The sequence below is a fragment of the Phragmites australis genome, chromosome 21 (genome assembly GCF_958298935.1).
Source record: "Phragmites australis chromosome 21, lpPhrAust1.1, whole genome shotgun sequence".
NCBI lineage: Eukaryota > Viridiplantae > Streptophyta > Magnoliopsida > Poales > Poaceae > Phragmites > Phragmites australis.
Window position 1 is genome coordinate 5,128,235 of NC_084941.1, and position 18,579 is coordinate 5,146,813.

The 18,579-nt window shown below is 43.6% G+C and overlaps 3 protein-coding genes and 2 pseudogenes across 3 annotated transcripts; 4 read left to right on the plus strand and 1 right to left on the minus strand.

The window, feature by feature from the left end:
* Positions 1–210: 210 nt before the first annotated feature.
* LOC133903641 (NDR1/HIN1-like protein 6) lies at positions 211–1,512 on the plus strand. The gene has a single exon (XM_062345073.1). It carries the CDS (start codon positions 558–560, stop codon positions 1,350–1,352), a length of 795 nt encoding a protein of 264 aa, XP_062201057.1. The 5' UTR covers positions 211–557; the 3' UTR covers positions 1,353–1,512.
* A 1,202-nt stretch (positions 1,513–2,714) lies between these two features.
* On the plus strand, positions 2,715–4,977 carry LOC133904060 (uncharacterized; annotated as a pseudogene).
* A 3,211-nt stretch (positions 4,978–8,188) lies between these two features.
* LOC133903736 (uncharacterized) lies at positions 8,189–10,231 on the plus strand. Its single transcript, XM_062345179.1, has 3 exons — positions 8,189–8,345; positions 9,349–9,386; positions 9,882–10,231. Exons 1-3 carry the CDS (start codon positions 8,270–8,272, stop codon positions 9,993–9,995), a joined length of 228 nt encoding a protein of 75 aa, XP_062201163.1. The 5' UTR covers positions 8,189–8,269; the 3' UTR covers positions 9,996–10,231.
* A 532-nt stretch (positions 10,232–10,763) lies between these two features.
* LOC133903735 (uncharacterized) lies at positions 10,764–13,490 on the minus strand (annotated as a pseudogene).
* Positions 13,491–14,302: 812 nt separating this feature from the next.
* LOC133903752 (CDT1-like protein b) lies at positions 14,303–18,230 on the plus strand. The gene is made up of 8 exons (XM_062345210.1): positions 14,303–14,458; positions 15,097–15,455; positions 15,540–15,659; positions 15,752–15,980; positions 16,224–16,871; positions 17,389–17,578; positions 17,680–17,770; positions 17,898–18,230. The coding sequence occupies exons 2-8, from the start codon at positions 15,112–15,114 to the stop codon at positions 17,953–17,955; spliced, it is 1,680 nt and encodes a 559-aa protein (XP_062201194.1). The 5' UTR covers positions 14,303–14,458; positions 15,097–15,111; the 3' UTR covers positions 17,956–18,230.
* Positions 18,231–18,579: the final 349 nt, after the last annotated feature.

Consider the following 18,579-nt stretch of genomic DNA (forward strand, 5'->3'; position numbering starts at 1 on the left):
GCATCATCGGGCTCCTCGGAAGCGCTGACGCGGGCACGCACGCGGCTCTGCAGCCAGCAGCTACCAGCCGCTCCTCCGCTCCCTTCCGCGCGCCTTCCAACAAGCTGAGACGACACCGCCGCGCGGGCGCGCTCCAAACCCAAGCAACCGCACGTAAAGAAACGTAGAAAAATGAGGAGAAAGCGCAGCCCCGGCACAGCGACCCGCAATAGCGCCGCGTGCCGTTTGGGGCAGGTGGAGACTTCACGTCCCCGCCTCCCCCTCTCCCGGCTCCCCTTCCCCTACAAGCCTGCCCCGCAGGTCAACAACCTTTCCACATCGTCGCCTTCCTCCCGTAGTGGCGTGACGCCGTAGTGCGCCTCCTATATAGAGTGACGCGCGGGTGCGGGTCTCTGCAGCCAAGAAAGAGAGGGACACCGGACACGCACGCACAGACGAGGGGGCAAGCCACGCAGGGCGAGTGGAGCTAGCGTGATCTTGCGTTGCCTTTGCTTGTGCTGCGGAGAAGCGGCGGGTGGTGCACGGCTGCACGTAGCTGCCGCGGTTGGAGTTTGGCCATGGCGGATCACCAGAGGATCCACCCGGTGGACCTGGAGGCCGGGCAGAGGCCGTCGGCGCCGCTGGTGCCGGGGGGCTCGTTCCGGTCGGACAAGGGCGACCCGGCGCAGCGCGCGGACCACCAACAACGAACGCGGGGCCACGGCTACCTGCCGCCGCCGCCGCGCCTCGTAGCGCCACCGGTGCCGCTGCCACCGCCGAAGCGGCGCCGCGGGTGCTGTTGCCGATTCCTCTGCTGCATAGTGGTGACCGTCGTCGTGCTCGCCGTGCTCGCCGCGGCGGCTGTCGGCGCGCTGTACCTGGCGTTCGACCCCAAGGCGCCCCGGTACTCGGTGGACCGCCTCTCCGTCTCCGCGTTCCAGGTCGACCCCATGATGACGGCGCGGGCCCGGTTCGACGTGACCGTGACGGCGGTGAACCCGAACGCGCGCATCGGCATCTACTACGAGGCCGGGTCCAGCCTGAGCGTGTGGTACGAGTCCTACAGCCTGGCCCAGGGCGCGCTGCCGGCGTTCTACCAGGGCCACCGCAACACGACGGTGCTGGCCCTGGCAATGGGCGGGGAGGTGCAGCTCGGGAGCGTGGTGATGACCGCGCTGCAGGACGCGCAGCGGACGGGCGCCGTGCCGCTGGTGTTCCGCGCCGACGTGCCGGTCCGGGTGGAGCTCGGCAGCTTCAAGCTGTGGAAGGTGACGTCCAAGGTGCGGTGCGACCTCGTCGTGGACAGGCTCATGGATGTGAACAGCCCCATCAAGATCAAGGCCAGCAACTGCAAGTTCAGCTTGAAGCTGTGAATTGTAGTTGATTGCTTCCTTCTCGATTTCTTCGGGTTCTCGGATTCTTTTGGCAGAGTGCATATTTGCATAGGCGCACTCCAGCCCACTCCGTCGTGTTCATCTTTTGTACAGATGATATATTATTGCTAGAGGAATAATATGCACGATTAGATCTTTATTAGAGTTCATTTCACCATTTTCATCTGTCTGCGAGAGAGATTATCACAACAAATGAACAAATGACAACGGACAAGAACTCAAGAAGTGCAATCGGTACTTTACAATCACGAGAGAGACAGGAGAAAATTATATGGAGCCGAAATGTCACTGTTCGACATCAAGAACCTTGATCTATAATGGTAGCTCCTAACAAACCCTGACGCCTGGTCATTTAGAAGTGCACCAATGCTCGCTCAACTGCTCTACCTAAAAGTGATGGTGAAGTGAAGAAAGCGAATTTGTGCTCCAAGTCAATACACGTCACCTGCCCCGAGTCTCCAACATAAACAAGGCAATCATAGTTTAACATAAGTTGATCGAGATGGTCAAATTTTAGAGATTCTTGAATTCTTGATCTCTCTGAAAAGCCATTAAATCAATGCACAGTTCACCTGCTCGAAGTCTCAACACAAGAAGTTAAGAACAGGTATACCCACAAGCACTGACTACTGCAACGAACGGAGAACTTGCTTAGATCTGTAATTTGTGCCTCCTAAATCTTTCTAAAAATTTTATTTTTTGTTTTGCAATGAATATTTCAGAAAGTTACATGAACGGAGAGTACAGGTTTTAAATTCCTACATACACATAACATTTGATGTTTAAACAATTTTATGGGTCACAATTAATCTGTGATGTTAACTTTTATTCCAAGAAAACTTCGCTTGGTGGCTTCTCCCGCGGTAATGAGAAGTCGTGTCCTGGTGCTTGTGTACCAATTGGATAAATTTGTTTGACAACTTTAGATTAATCCTAGCCGTTGTACAGATAAATCGGACGGCTGAGGGGCCTCATTAGTCCGAAGGCTATTCTAAGGGATGTATAGTGGTACAAACGTCTGTCGTCTGTAATATGATTTCATATCATATATAGTAATATAATATATAAGTTATTGTGTGAGTTGATTGTAAGTAATATAAATGATATTTAATTGTTAAATGACATGTGGAAAGTTGAGGCCATAAATAACAAACGGTATCCATATAATGGGGGAAATACTATCTATAAGAGTGATTATTTGATATTTTAGATTATTTGTTAATTAATAGACGATATCTTTCTCTGTCTTATTTCTCTTCCCTCCATATTAGATAAAATCTTAGATGGCTTCTTTTCTAGACGGTTGACATCACCTCATTGTACATGCCCTAATGTGATCCAATGACAAACCCGAACCAATCATACTATACGAGGAAGGAAACCAACCCAGAAGATGTGGTGAGAAAACGAGATGTGAACTAGCCGTAGCAAGAGGAGGAGGAGGCGACAGGGGCTAGGGGACAAGGCGACTGACATTCAAGTTTTGTTCCTAAATATATGTCATTCTAGTATATGGCATACCAAAATAAATAATTAACATAGTGACCACTTATACTGTAAGCAACATCTTCTATATCTAAACGCGGTCGTGTTCCAGCCTTCTGGTGCTATCCACATCATCTACTTCTTTTGAACCGTTGGATCATGCATCGTCAGATGTGGACCGTCCGATCACGCATGTATAAGCCACACCGCCTCGCAACCTTCGTGAGACTCAAAGAGCTGCTCAGATCACCATCACCTTCTTCTCCCCCGCACGCGTGCCCTCAGTGCAACTCCCCACCTCCCCTCTCCCTGTGCCGTAGCAGCGCCGCTACCTCCTCTCCGCCACTCCGCAGCAGTGCCGCTACCTTCTCTCCCCCCACGCTGCTGCATCGCCTCCCTCCCTCTTCTTCACCGTGCTTCTTCTTGCCACCGCCGCCTCCTCCCTCTCCTCCCGATTCCATCTCCGGCCACGTCTATCTCCACCTCCCATCCTCGTAGTCTCCTCTGACTCCCCCAAACCTATGACCTCCACCACCTCCTCTTCTATTGACAGTGACAACCCTGAGGAGGAACCACATGTCCTACTGCTCCAATTTCATCTACTGTTTGGTGGTAGGATTGCTTGATTCTTCCACCCAAATTCCTGTCTCAGCTCCCCTGTGACCTTCGTCTCATCATTTCTTTTTGACATATTCTATTAGCTCAAAGGATATAAATTAAGTAGACAATATTCACAACAGTTACATTGAAATGCCAATATATAGTACTAATCTGCCTCATTGATTTGATTCAATGGTATTTTTTTCCTTTCGTGAAGCTCAATGATGCGGCATTTGATATCTCCAATGGGTCAGTTCTTGATGATGTGAGTATTAAATAATTCAGTAATTGGATATGCTAAAGGTTTATGTGCAACCACACTTACAGTGCTCTTATAACCATTTCGTTGTTGAGATGTTGTGTGGCCTAGAAGTTGGTCATACGCTCTTGAACCTGGTGAGAGTATGGGATATGGCTAACACATCAACGTCAAAGAATCTTGCAAAGCAGCTACCATCGATAGAGTCCTACTTGACGCCATGCACCAAATCAAGTACAGATTGCGTCCATATGATGTTGTCAACTCTCGAGTTTTGTTCAACTTTCTTTCTTGATTGAATGTTTCTTTTCCGTTTACTTTACATAGTGTAGTATGGAGTCAGTTGGAAGGAGGTTTCAGTGAATGGGACAGTACAACAAGGGAGATATCAAGACAGTTAGGCCCTGTTTGTTTTCTGCTTCTGCTTCTGCCACTGGCAGAAGTCAGAAGCCAGAAGCTAGAACAAACGGGGTTCTGGAGAAGTGGCTTCTGGAGAAGCCAGAAGTCCGTTTCTGAGGAAAATGAACTAAAGCTGAGAAGCTTGCTGAGATGTGCTTTTTTGAGAAGCTATTGCTGAGAAGCCAAAATTTATTATAGAAGCCAACAACCTATTTCCAAAAGCAGCTTTTCAGACAAGCTAAAAGCAGAAGCTCAAACAAACAGACCCTTAGATTTGTTTTTTTAAATCTGCTCATTCCTGGCTAACTATCTGATGATCTGACTCAAATATAACACAAACGTTGATATTATGATTGGGTCAGTAATCAAATTGGTTCCAAATCAAACATTTCTATAAAAATTCAGTTCTGAAGGGACAAAAAAACATCTGGAACATGGACTAGTACTGATAGAATCTAACATGTGAAAACTGTCAAAGTCATTATGTCATGGTGCCTCAGCTGCTCAACATTGCTTCTGTCTCATTACTAAATTACCTTGTATCAATGATTATCAAAAGGCTGACCAGCTTGAATATCCAAATGTAACATGCTTTTGCAGTGCTTTTGTAGATTGCTGAAACAATGGATCAAGAATGGTAAGCTACAATCGAAATGCCTAGTGATTCAATCTGATGTGCAAGCTATGAAAGAAAAGAGAATGATGAAGGTAAGGGCTTCTCTGCATTTTAATGACTCTTAGGTGAATTATGAACATGGATTAATTCTCATCCCATGGTCTTGGTAGATTGGATAACTTGGGTTTGAACAGACAGCTGAAAAGGCTAATATCGGTGTTGCAGTTGGAACAGTTTTCGAGTAACATTCGAACTTGCACATAATTTCTTCTCTTGAAAGTACCATGTTGAAAAAGTGCAATGCATACTTGAAAACTTCTAGATAAATTGAGAACATGCATGAACCATGTTGCAATGCTTAATGACAAAGTAAGGAAAATTCTAGAGCTAGATATTTTTGTATGATAGGAAATATCTAGATTTTAGATAAGGATGAGGAAATTTCTAGGATTTAGATATTTTGTAAGAAGTGTGTGGAATGTATCACATGGCAATATTCTAAAGGTCTTGTACAAGTATAAATAGGGGGTTGCATCCTCCCCTCATCCATGAAGCCAAAATCATAGGAGTCATACCATGGTATATGAGTCCCTTGCCATGATACACACATAAGAGAGAGGTTGGTAGTGAGGGTGCTAGAGTGAGAGTAAGAGAGAAGGGTGAGAGTTAGGATAGCCACCAAAAAGAAGTTGTGTACACTCTTGTGTAATAGTTGTGCTGTTATAATAAAGAGTGTTTTCTTGTAAGTAGTAGTCTTCCAGTTATGCTATTAGTTTATAAGTACTTGATGCATATAAAGTTGTGATCCATTTGAAGGTTAGCTCTGTCAACCGGGATTATAAGGGTCTGGGCTTCATTTGAAGGTTGGCACTGCCATCCAGAAGCCAGCTTCATATGAAGGTAGGCTCTGCCACCCGGAAGTGAGAAGGCGGCTCTGCCGTGGAAAAGACCCAATGCACTAAGTAATTAGAAATTAAAAAAGACTAACTGACTCGTGTGCGTTAGGTATGAGTTGGTCTATTTTAGGTCCTCAACTTAGTGGGTATTAGAGCCACTCCGTTCCCCAACATACCATTTCTAGTTAACTGGATCAAGATTAGTCAATTGTCATGTATACATGTGAAGATTGATGAATGATTGATGGTTAGATATAATACTAATGTCTGCTTTTCATGTAGCTACATATTATACGCTGACATGATTCTATATTGAAATATTTGTCTAAGTTATGTGAAATTAGTCAACACCTTTAATCAAATAAATAGTTTAGTCGTATCCAATGATCCGGTGTATGATCCGTTTTTCATACATTTCAAGTTGTTTTACAAATGTAATGGGTCTACATTTCATAGCTCTAGCTGGTGCTTGGCAGCCGCTGTTAGCGTTGCAATTAATCCACCTAATGATCTTTTTATTTCAGATGAGACATATTAAATTTTAGTTTAATAATCCTAGGGGTTGTCGAGTGATTCAATGTAGTATATCAATTACCATATGCTTAGCATGGTAGGTGAAATTTTAGAGAATAGTGATAGACTTTCTACCGGCCATTGTTCAAGGGAAGCCGATCGAGCATTTATTAAGGTTATATTTACCTTTAGTTTTCAACATTTGAGCCATCCTGCCATCATCGAAATGTAGCACGGATAGCTATTAAGTTGTTTCCTGAATGACTAGACGTTTATGTTGACTTCTCCATAGTCCTTTAGAACAGATGGTGGAACAATTAAATTATATTATGTATAATTGAACCAGGTAGACCAACTCCAATAAATCCATGGGAACTGAGTTCTTTCTGATTGTTAATAAGCATTAAGAAATTCAACCAAAGTAGAGTATTTCAAAAATCAATACCAGATTTGTTCATACAACATTTCTCCGGCTTATTCATAGCACCATTGTTGTAGAATTTGACTAATTCTTTACTTAGCTTTTAAATAGTTATTTGCAGTTCGAGCATCTTTATCAAACAATACACATAATGCAACATAAAATATTTTATTCAAAATATTATAGACTTATTGCACACTCCTACCTCGGCGATGGGCTATTTGGCGCACCAACGGCGTGCTATTTTCTAGTGGTCTCTATGCATGTTGAGGAATGGTCTCACAGGCGCCTTCGGACGTTGGGTCGAACACCTCTATGGATATCTAAGTTAAAAGGCTTATAGTTAACATTGATGTGTCGTGTTAGAGGAACCCTTCAACAAGTTGAAAAAACCTTTGGAACTATTGGTGCCGCAAGAACGGTTCCGACAGCTAGGACGGGCGAAGCCTTCGTTGGGCCTTCGGAGCTCGGCTGAAGGGCTTCGCTCGACGTGAGGGATTCATGCGAAGGGATGTCAAAGGTGTCACCAAGCGGAGACCTACAAAAGTGCTGACAAGAAGACTGATGAAAGGATAGAGGCATGGTCGAAGGAGGACCACGACTAGCGACCGAAGATCATAAAGGGCAAGATTGTAAATAATATAGATATACTTAGTACTGTATTATGTGTGAATATATCGAGAATGTGGCAATTAGATGGGCAATCGTGTAAATTGTAATAGAGAGCAGTTGGTTACGGCCTATAAATAGGGCGTGAATGTAACTGACAGTACAGACGATATTAATTCCATTAAAAGGCTTTCCCACTTTATGTATTTTTCCTTCTAGCTTTCGGATCTCTCTGAGGTCCGAAGGCCCATCGCTCTGTTGGCAACGCAAGTTCCCAATAATGCATATTGTGAAAAAATTGACATTTATTGTTGGATGTGAGGAACTAGCGAGTAAAAAAAAAAAGCAAATCCACAATAGCAAAATCATAGTAGTCTTTCTACTAACAAAATAGATGTGCTCTCGTATGGTCATCTTTAGAACTTATAGCCTAGGTTAGTCATTGGGTCATTATCACATAGCAATGATACCAACCTATTTCCCACATAAAACTCATTAAGTCAATATACAGTTTACCTGCTCGAGTCTCAACACAAGAAGAACAACTGGGATACTGCCCACAAAATCAACAATTATTAACTGCAATGAATGGAAACTTGAGAAAATATGTGACCTGTGCGTTCTTAATCTTCTTGAAATAGTGCAGGTTTTATATTGCTACATACACATAACATTTGAGGCTTTAACAATAGCGTGGGTTACAAATCTTTTTAGTGTATGCTTGGGTTACAATTAACGTGTGGTGTTAACTTTTATTCCAAGAAAACTTCTCTTGGTAACTTCTCCAGTAATTACTATACTAATACGTGTTGGAGTGTGAATAGGGTCAATTTCTTGTGCTTTCACAAAAAAAAGGTCAATTTCTTGCGACTTCAGATTTATCCAAGCCGTCCCTCACGCAAATCGGACGGCTTATGACTTTACGAGGCCTGCTTGGGTTGATCTGTTTGATCCTACGACGACCCAGCCCAAATCCTACGACGACCCGGCCCATAAATGCGCACGCGAACAAGAAAAAGAAATTTCCGTGTGGAAGGCAACAGGAGAGGTGGACGAGGGCGAGGCGGAGGCGGCGGCGGCGGCAGAGGAGGAGAGGTGATGGCGAGGGGAGACAGCTGCATGGCGCGCGTTGGTGCCGGAGTCGCCATCGGCGGCGGGGTCGGCGGAGCCGTGGGTAACCTCCCTCCCTAAAACCCTAAACCCTAGCACAGATCAATCCGTGCGGCCTAGTTCGGTTTCGCCCATGGTTGCAGCTTGTTGAAGTGAGTTAGGGTTCGATTTGAGGGATGTTCTCGAGCCAGTTGCTGATCCGGTAGGTTGGGGCTCTGCGGCCTCAGATGTATGAGACGGGCGGCTTATGCTGTTGCGTTTGTTAGGAATTCTTGTTTAGGTAAGAATTTCTGCAGGTGGAGATAGGCGATGCGTCTGGAACGGCTAGATAGATGCCATAGGTAACTTGATACTGGTTTGGTATACCGTGCTTTAGTGCATTTGTTGGTGGTGGTTAAGACTTAGGACTAGGGTGGTGAAAAAGATCAGTTTTTTTGTGTTGATTTTGACTGTTGACTCATTACTGTTAACAGGCGCTTAATGCAGTGCGGAATGCGTTACTGATTAGGATATTCAAATTTGGGTTCAGTTGCTGATTTGGACTTGTTAACGAGAAGTAAACAGCGTTTTGTCGTTATTTGTACTTTGTCTGATCCCTATCTGCTGTTGAAAAGTTATAGTTCCACTTGGTGGTTTTGCACTTTGCTTGTGGAGATAATAGATGTAGGATGAGGGTTGGATGTGGTGGTTGTTGTATTAGGCTACTGGTATCTGGCGCTTGTACTTGGTTAACCGTTACTTTTGAGTTTTGTAAAGCAGAAAATACGCACCTTTGGAATGTTTTGCTTTTATGGACATTTTTCCTGGCGTATTAAGGGACCTTCTACGATTGGTGTCTAACATGCTTTCTTTGCTTCTTACATGCAATAACCCTTATGCAAGTGTTGATCTCAAGATGCAACTCGAATAGAAAGTTGCTTATAACTAGTTCTCAAAATGCACTTGACCCCACATGTTTCGTAGGATATGAATATCAAGAAATAAATGGCATGTTTTTCTTTCTTTCTGCTGCTGTAGGATATGAATATCAAGTTAATAATTGGCATGTTTTCCTTTTTTCTGCACAGGTGCTTGCTATGGGACTTTTGAGGCATTCAGATACAAGGTATACATACAATGTTTGCTTTCTTATATTCAAAACTGCTTTCTTCGTAGCACTTCTATTTGATTCCCCTCTGAATATTTGGTTTTGTGGCATTCTTGATGAACTACATTCAGAAATTATTAGTTCGGTAAAAGTGAAGTAAATTGATTGTCCCATCCTTTTAGATGCAAGTGATTTGTCTTCTAAGCATAACACTATATTTTATCCTGGTTCTATTGTTGTTTTTCCATTAAGTCTTGATTGCCCAAGACAAATCATTAGCTCTGATCCTGGCAGAGAGCTCGGGACCTGAGGCTGCATCCAATCCTGGAAAACAAACTTTTGATGATATATGGCATTTAATTTATCTTAGATGTAGATTTTCTGTATGGAACTCATGGCGTAATGTAGCGTTTATTGGTATAATTAACAAGAGAAAATTGTGTATGAAATAGAAGTGCGGAGTTTTTATTTTGGTTATTCTGAGTGCTAATCAGTGTATTATTTTGTTTGTAGATCCCTGGGATGCTAAAGATCAGATACATTGGACAAACCACCGTTGGCAGCGCTGCAATTTTTGGGCTTTTCTTGGGAGCTGGGAGCTTGATTCACTGTGGAAAATCTTACTAGTCTATGTCCTAAGTTTTTTTTAACCCTACCTCAGTTGATGGGCTTTAGAGGATTCTACATTTTGAACACTGCCCCGGGTGGCCTCAAAGGACCGTCTGTGAAAACATTTATTTGATGTTTATGTATAATTTAGCAGGTAATAGCTCAGGGTTGGAAAGAACAGTCAAGTACTGTTATTCACTCAGTCTTGATATGCTGGTCTTTTGGTGTGGATATAAAATCTATTTTCGTCTGCACGAGTGAATCTACATTTTCTTGTCAAATCTAGCTCTTCTGGGTTCTGATGCTTCTGTCAATCACTTCGAAATTTTGTAGGATTTGCTACGCCATTCGACCTATAAGAAGTAACATAGCAACTCTGAAGGGAGATTAAATGTATAAACTCATCTGGTTTGTTTGTTCATGAGGCGTGATGATTGTTCAGTCTATTGAAATTATCTCCTAGTTAATCGTGATACCAATTTACAGTTTACATGGTACACGATAAGCTGCTGGCTGCTTTGGCTCATCGTAGTTTCAGCAATTCATTCGAGAATCTTCAAGTTCTATTTACAACGAGCCATGTTGAATATGTCATGCGTTGATCTGTAGTGCTTGCTTTGTTATCACAGTGATAAACCAGACTAGAAAAAGGGAAGACGCCGACTCGCCTTTCAGTTCCGCTGCCTGCCTGCCATAGCAAGGGATTTACATCTCTTTTTTCACTTTACATTATTATGCTGAACACTTGAACACTAGTTCCTCATACAGCAGGATACTAGGATAGTATGAAGAAAGTAGGATATTAAGATAAATGAAGACACCGTTTGTTTCACTGCAATAAACTCCAGTGGAACAGGACCACCTATACACATTTATGTACATATAAAAAAGGACGAGAGCAACTAGGATATCACAACACCATAGTTCTAGGAATAACAAGCAACTAAAATTACTACAACTTCAGGATTGTTTCATTTTGAGAACTACAACTTCAGGATCCTTTCTGCTACACCTGATATATCTATGTTATGGGCTATCTGCCTGTCACAAGCCAATCAGTGCGCGAGGTCTGTGCTCAATGGTCAACAAAGGCATACCAGTCTGTGAAACAGCCCTTACAAACCCCATGTTAGCAGTCAAAGTGGGAGCACGCCAATGGTCACCTGTACCAAAAACAATTTTGTTCTTCATCGCAAGCTTCCTTGTTGTCGGAAGATCCATCATACGCACTGAAGGACTGTCTGGGACAATCCTGCACAACCAATCGTGTTGGTAAGTATGCTGTGACACAGTATCAGACTGATTTGGTGTTTGGGATAAGCCGAATTCAGGCCATTTGCAAGCACCAAACACCCTGGATATGATTAATAGTTAAGTCCGAAAAATACCACCAGTTCCAAGTTTATCATGGTTGTGGTGCCTGTGGAATATGAGTGTTTCGTATGAACAGGAAAAAATAGCTAAATGGGTGAATGAATATTTGTGCGCATGACGAGAGCAGGCAGAACAGCTAGCTAGCAGCCGCGGCATGCATCTGAACCAAGGTTACTAGGAGTTAAAACAGTTTCTATTATCTACCTATTTAGCAAATCCAGTAAAACTAAAACGGATGGTAGAATCAATTCATACTGAGCTCCATTAGCCTATAAAGTTACTACACAGCTACTGTAGGGCAACCAGTAAAGGGAGTACACGTCCACAAAACGCAAGGCTGAGATCATCGAACACTTTCCTACTTATCTTGGAGTACCTCAGTGCATCTACATATTATTCAATATAAGGATCAAATGAACAATGAAGATTCTCTGACAAAGCTACATTTGAGTACTACATGTACCTTACAGATGAAATCCACATAAAGATGGGAAAATAAAGAGCAAAAATCTGCAGCATAAACTTGACCATGTGTTGTGTCAAATGTTGCAAGCAATATTTGGAATATAACAGAAGAATCACGCTCAAACTTCAAAACTAGAGTTACTAGACAGCGAAGGCTCATTAGAATTACAAAATACGGAAACTTGAATAAACAAACTAGTTATGTAACAGAACTTACGTAAGTTGTTTCAGTAACAGTCTTGCTCTGGTTTTCTCGTCAGGACCACCGCGCATCGAAACAATTTCTTTGAACTCCAAGTAAACAGTTCACATATGATACATTGCTTCCCATCCACTGCTTTCCCCAACTCTACAAGTATGGGGGACTGCAGTTCAGACTTTGACTGAAAGCAAAATGAATTAATTCAATACAATATGTACAACTAGGACTTTTGTAAGTACATAGTCATCAACTAGAGTAATTCAATCTTTCTATCGCCAATCTGGACTGCAGGGACATATTCTTGCAGATAATAACAAGTCTTCGATGTGGGATTTTTTTACAGGAAATCACAATGAACAACAATTAATTCCATGCACTTTACATGATTTACAGTTAAAGATTGATCAACATCTAGAGCTGAGGTTGCAAACTAAAGACTTCATATCCTAGAATCCTTATCAACAGTTCAACACACACCTCTAGACTGTAAAGCAAACATTTCCAAACTACCTGATCCATGACGAACTTGTAGTTGCACTTGAACCTTGCCCTGGTCTCTGCCTCCGGGGCAGCCATCAGCTTCCCCACCCCGCCGTTGCTGATCCCTGACACAACCGCAACCAGCGCGGTAGTGTCCAAATTCACCAGCTCCCTCGATTCAGTCTCCATCTTCCGCACGAACGCACCGAATCCTCCCTCCAGAGCCAAATGCACCTCCTCCTCGCCACGTCCCTCCGCCACTACAGCCTCCGGTGGCGGCAGCACCTCGCCACCACCCTCCACGACGTCAATCAGAAACGCCCTAAAGCTCCTCATCTCCTCAATTGGGTGGAAGCCGACGGAAACCCACCCTTCCTCCTCCTCGTCCTCGGACACGCCGACGAACTCCAGGAGCAAGTCGGTCTCCACGATCCCTCCGCGAGCCCCCGCACGATGTCCGCGCCGACGCCCCGGGAGAAGAAGAGCAGCAGCTTCTCGGGGCGAGTAGCGGGCGGCGCCCCGCGCGCGGCATCCAGCACCGCCGCGATGCGGGAGCGGAGGCCTCGGTCGCCGTCGCAGGGGTCCCATGCGAGCCTGGCGGGGTTGCGCGCGGAGACGAGCGCCCACGCGGGGCGGGCGCGGAAGGCGCATGCGAAGTCGACCCCCGGGAGCGGCTCGAGGCGGGACGGGCACCGCACGGTCCGGTGGGTGAGGAGGAGGTGGAGCGCAGCGAGGTGGGGCAGGTTGGAGGGCAGCGGCGTGGCCGGGTACGGGGACGGGGCGGGGCGGAGCGAGGAGAGGAAGCGCAGCTCGGCGGCGACGAGGCGGAGGAGGGAGCGGAGCGCGGGCTGATGCGGTCGGGCGACACGGCGAGGCGGCCGTGCAGCGCGCGGCACCGCGCCCGCGCGAACTCCAGCTCGGAGTCGGAGTAGGCGAACGCTTGCGGTTGCGGCGCTGCCATCCTGCTGCGCCGCATCCGGGCTCGCGTCGGAGCTGCCAGAGAGATAAAAGAACTTTTTACTTTTTAAATAAAAAATTAAAAATATATACACCTATTTAAAAAATTACAGATCTAAACTGCTATTGTCTGTTAGAAAAATATATGTTATATTACTTTAAATTTTAAAACACTATTAAAATAATTATAAAATATTTTAAATTTTTTTATGGTACAGATGATAGCATCATCTCTTCCAAAATTTTTAGACAAAAATATAAGTGGTATGATGGGAAAAAAAAAAGGACTAACGATGTTCGCGGGCTATATGAGAAGAAAGTGGTTCCGTACATCACATGCGATATCATGAGTTTTTTAATATATTTTTTATAACTAATATCTAAATAAATATGATAAGATTTATACAAATGGACATTTACCAATTTTTGACAGGACTGCAATGAGTGTGGTAAGAATGTCATAACAGCGTCGCTATCTTTTACCGCTCTCTCACAAGATGGGTAGAACTCACTCTTCGCGCTTGCAGTCATACCATCACCTTTTCAAAAGACGGTGAACGTCTATTTGTATAAATCTTGTTATCAATAGTCTATTTATTTAAATATTAGTTATAAAAATATAAAAATTAAAAAAACTCGCGATATCATCGGTCTACTAAAAATTGGTTGGTGATGTTATGTCAGACACACATCTCCTTTCGTCGCGGACCAGCGCAGTTGCAGCAGATTAGATGGGCTGAAAGCCTGGAACACCCAACGGCCCATGAGATTTGTTGACGCTGACGTATAAAAGGGCCAGAAATATAGCCGTTGGGCTCGGCTGGGGGCGTCGCGTTCGCTTTGCTCCGCCTATTTGAAGCGCACCGTGCCGTGCCGTGGCTTCCGCTTCCCTCCCCAACGGCACACCGCCGCCGCCGGCTGCACCCGCGGCGAAATCCCGCGCCCGAAGCGCCGGCCTCCTCCGGATCCGAGACGCCGAGCGTGCCGCGAGCTCTAGCCGCAGGTGAACCCCCGAGATCTAGTCCTCTGTTTGCTCGTGCTTTTGCGAATCACGCGACGCTTTCGTTTCGTCTCCCGCTCGGGCTGCTGATGGCTCTCTCCCACGTGCTCTCCGGTGGGGGTGCTGGTTTCGTCTCGGGAGGGCGCCTGGCGTTGATTCGAGTGGCGCGGCGATTTGTCTGGTCGGTTGTTGTGTTGTGGCGTGTCGTGGGGGAACGTCTAGGGTTTGGTGGAATTGCGAGCAGTTTTCACTGAACTTCTAGTCAATGTGCTAAATTGTTTCCACCCGATTTTCGGATTTTTGTTTTGGGGGATTAGCAGCTAGAATTCCATTTTTAGCGCATTTTATTGTAGATATCTCTGTTAAGAGTTTCTTTTTTTTCCGGCGAGGCTTACGATGTAGTATTTAGAGTTTTAGATAGCTCATACTTTGCAGTACTCTTGTCACTAAATTCTGGTGGATGTAAAACCCTGGATTATAGCACAGATTGGTGCTAATTCACATATATTTTCACAAATAGAGAATTTGTCATCTCGATCTTTACCCATGTACTTCTATGCACCTTGCATTTGTGTTTGATTTTGTTTGGAGCATATTACTGCAAGTGAGATGTTCAATACCTGATCATACCACTATTGTAGTGTCTGGAGCTGAAAATGAGTGAGGGGAATATTAATCAGCTTGACCTTGAGAAAGGACTCCCTCAAATGTCTAATGATAATGATTCGAGTAGCCCTGCAACTATCCAGAAAATGAAAGTTGACACGGAAGGTTCTGGAAGCAAAATCGAATCACCCACTCCAGAGAAGCCTGAATCTAGAAGGAAAGGGGTTGTTGTCAGTTCACTGGCAAGGAATTTGCTTGCAGAGAGGTACAAGGACAAATTTGCTGATCAGCTGTGGGAAAGTGAGGATGAAACGGATGATGAAGATTATAATGACAATGTTTCACCTGGTGGTAGCCAATATTTGATTTCAGGAAGCACTTTACTTCTTGAGAGGTGAGCCATTTTTAAAATTTTCAGCTCATGCATCAGCGTGCTGCGTAGCCATATTCACCATGCCTTTCTTGTTTATATTGGCAGGCACAAGAATTTGCTAAATCTTTTCAATCGTATGGAGAGTTCTATAAGGTTGCTGCGCATGCGGAAGAAGATGACTACATTCAAGAACATTGCCACCCAGGTGGAAGTACTCACAAAGAGGTAATAATGACAAAAGATGTGTCTGTCTAGATTTTTTTTTTGTTGTATTTGCTTGTTTTTTGGAGTTGGATGATAATTTTTCTGCATTATAGGAAGTTCTTGTTCAGTCATTTGGCCCAGATGAAGCATTTATTTCCTGAAGCAATCCAGATAAAGAGGATACTCCTACATGATGAGAAAAGCCTATGCATGTATGCTGATATGGAAATTACACTAGTAATGGATGCTGTGGAATGCAGAAGTCCTGATCAGTCTCCATCCATGGCAATTTGCGAGGCTTTTTACTCAAAGCTTTTGAGTTTTTTGGATGCTCATCCTAAGGTACTAAACTTGATTCCACTAGGTATTACTCAGGTAGTTGCTAAATGTTAATTAATAGAGCATAGTTGTCAATAATTAAATTTTCCACAATTTGCTTGGAACACCTCAACTCAAGTTGTGTCTTTTCATCTCAAGTGAACCTATATGTACTCTTTTAGTGTGACATATATGCATTTTTATTATGTTACTCTTCAGACCATGATAATTCTCTCAGCATTCTTGTTGCAATTGTTATATATGCAGGATATAGACATTCCTGAGGCCATCCTACCAGAACTCTTCAGTTCAAGGGATAAGTTGTATCTTGAGGCACTAACTAATGGAGATTCGGCTGAGCCACCTCTGCAGAGTTCCACTGAAAATGGATTTTCAAATGCTTCCCACTTCCCGCAATCATTTCAAAAGCTCATCTCCCAGAAAATCGTTGCTGATGGAACTGAAAAGACTCAGTTGCTATCTGATCCAGCAGAACTGAGCTCTCTTAGTGCTCATGACACAGAAGGGCCAAACAGAAGCCCTAAAAAGCAAGACAAGCATGTGCCAGTTCCAGTACAGTCTGAAATTTCTGCTACTCCAAACCGCCATTTGATCTCTTGCTGTCAAGAGAGTACGCCAAAACAAGGGACTTCAGATTCCCCATTGATGGCTGAAACACCAGCAATGCAGACACCAAAAAGGCCATTGCCCACTCCACTTGACAAACTCGAGACCACGTGTGGACACATTTCTGAACCACGTTCAGCCAGTTCAGCCCGCAGATCACTGATGTACTCACCATTAAAGTTTGAAGGAAGCCCTTCGTATCATGATGTAAACACTGCAAAACTTGAGGTTACATCTAAAAAAGGCCTGTTCTCAGAAGAAGCATCTACTTTTACCAACTCGCTGGAGGTATGCGATTCCTTATTCTTATTCCATCACATAGACATGGATTAGTACATAACTACATGCTGGGAGTTGCCAAATGCCGTATTCAACTAGATAACGAATGCATTTGCTTGGATTCTAACTTCTTTGAAAACTCTTTCAATTGTTTATTTGTTATCATATGATTGATAAAGAGCTTTAATGTGGGTCTTGTCATATTTGACTGTTCAATAATATCTGGAATGTTGGGTTGTTGGCAGTGCAGTAGTCAATGCTACAAAAATGAGACAGTCATCTTCCAATTACCTTGGAATTCTATACCCTGAGGCACAGTGATGGTTTAGTCGGATAGAATTCTTTCTCTAAAAAAATATATAAAATTGAGATGCAATATAAGCAAAAACTTTGATGTTCATCTTAATTCTCTATATGTGCTTTCAGCTCTTCTTTTGTTGTAACAAAACAGAAGACTGGATGAAATTCTAAGCATATTCATTTGTCTGCTGCTTATTTTCTGAGTAGATGAACTTGATCCTTGCAGGAAAATGATCCTGTCTGCTTGACTGGTGAAGATAAAATCAATCAAGGCCCAGGGGAAACCCAGGAAAAGCTAGCTTGTTTACGTGTCACATTTGACATAGTCTGGGATTTTTCTACCAAGAATTCGCTAATCACTAAACAGGAACTTTTTCACTATATTCTTGCCAACAACTTGGAGATAGAAGAGACTGGTAACAATGGTCAATGTAAAAATTGCAAACTTTCTTTTCTTCATATTTCCAAGTTGTGCTGACTGCGTGTTACCCTTTTTTTGTTTTCTATCACTTGATAGGAGAGATAGAAGAGCAGCTGCATATTTTAGAAGATCTGGCTCCTGATTGGATATCTAAGAAGGTGATACAAGGCGGAGAAATACTTTACAGGCAAGTTTATGAGCTAGCTATTTAGCTATTGAGCATCTTTTTAAGAATTTGCATCATTTTGTTCACACATTTGTCTTTTTGGAGACTTTTCAAAGGAACTTCTAACACATTTTTTATCCATTGGCAGCATTGAACAAATACCAGATCGGAATTCAGTTCGGGCAAGACTTGTCGAAGCCATATGACATAGCTACTATGTGCAAAGCTGAAGAATCCACTTCATATGTATGCAAACTGGACTTGAGCAGCTATGTTCATCATGGAATCCTCTGGATTGCTCCTTTATGCTTTTACTTCGAATGTTGGGCAGCAAAAGAAGCAAATGGGTTCCACGTCTACTTCTATTGACTCTTGATTTAACTAGTCTCTTTGTTGACTGCTAATTGCATGATTAAATGCTAAATGGTTATGAAAGTTGAATTCACACCATATATCAATTTGGCCGTGTATCTTTCGCCTATTTGCCTGTATCTGGACGTTAGTGAGCCTGCAGTCCTGCACACACGATATGTATCTGGAGAACACAACTTTTCTATTAGTGCTAAACATATTCGCACTATGTATTTTGTAAATAATGATGACATAGAACGTACAGACATACTGGGCCATGAGCACACGACCTTGCTATATAAACAACGGAAATCACACAGAACATGTACCAACAATAGTGAGCAACCATGACACTGCCTCTCACTCGTCAGACCAGGTGATGTCCACCATCCGAACGTTTCTGTTTGAGCCGCTGGGTGTCTGTATGGATTGACGACGTTTTACGGGAGGTAAATTAGGATATTTAGAAACTAATTGTT

What these genes read in the sequence shown, in the direction of transcription:
- LOC133903641 (XM_062345073.1), top strand. Translation starts at nt 558, where the DNA reads ATGGCGGATCACCAGAGGATCCACCCGGTGGACCTGGAGGCCGGGCAG.
- LOC133903736 (XM_062345179.1), top strand. Translation starts at nt 8,270, where the DNA reads ATGGCGAGGGGAGACAGCTGCATGGCGCGCGTTGGTGCCGGAGTCGCC. An exon ending in CGGGGTCGGCGGAGCCGTGG is followed by an intron (nt 8,346 to 9,348) that starts GTAACCTCCCTC and finishes TTTTCTGCACAG; the next exon opens with GTGCTTGCTATGGGACTTTT. An exon ending in TTGAGGCATTCAGATACAAG is followed by an intron (nt 9,387 to 9,881) that starts GTATACATACAA and finishes TTTTGTTTGTAG; the next exon opens with ATCCCTGGGATGCTAAAGAT.
- LOC133903752 (XM_062345210.1), top strand. Translation starts at nt 15,112, where the DNA reads ATGAGTGAGGGGAATATTAATCAGCTTGACCTTGAGAAAGGACTCCCT. An exon ending in GTGGAAGTACTCACAAAGAG is followed by an intron (nt 15,660 to 15,751) that starts GTAATAATGACA and finishes TCTGCATTATAG; the next exon opens with GAAGTTCTTGTTCAGTCATT. An exon ending in CTTGGAGATAGAAGAGACTG is followed by an intron (nt 17,579 to 17,679) that starts GTAACAATGGTC and finishes ATCACTTGATAG; the next exon opens with GAGAGATAGAAGAGCAGCTG.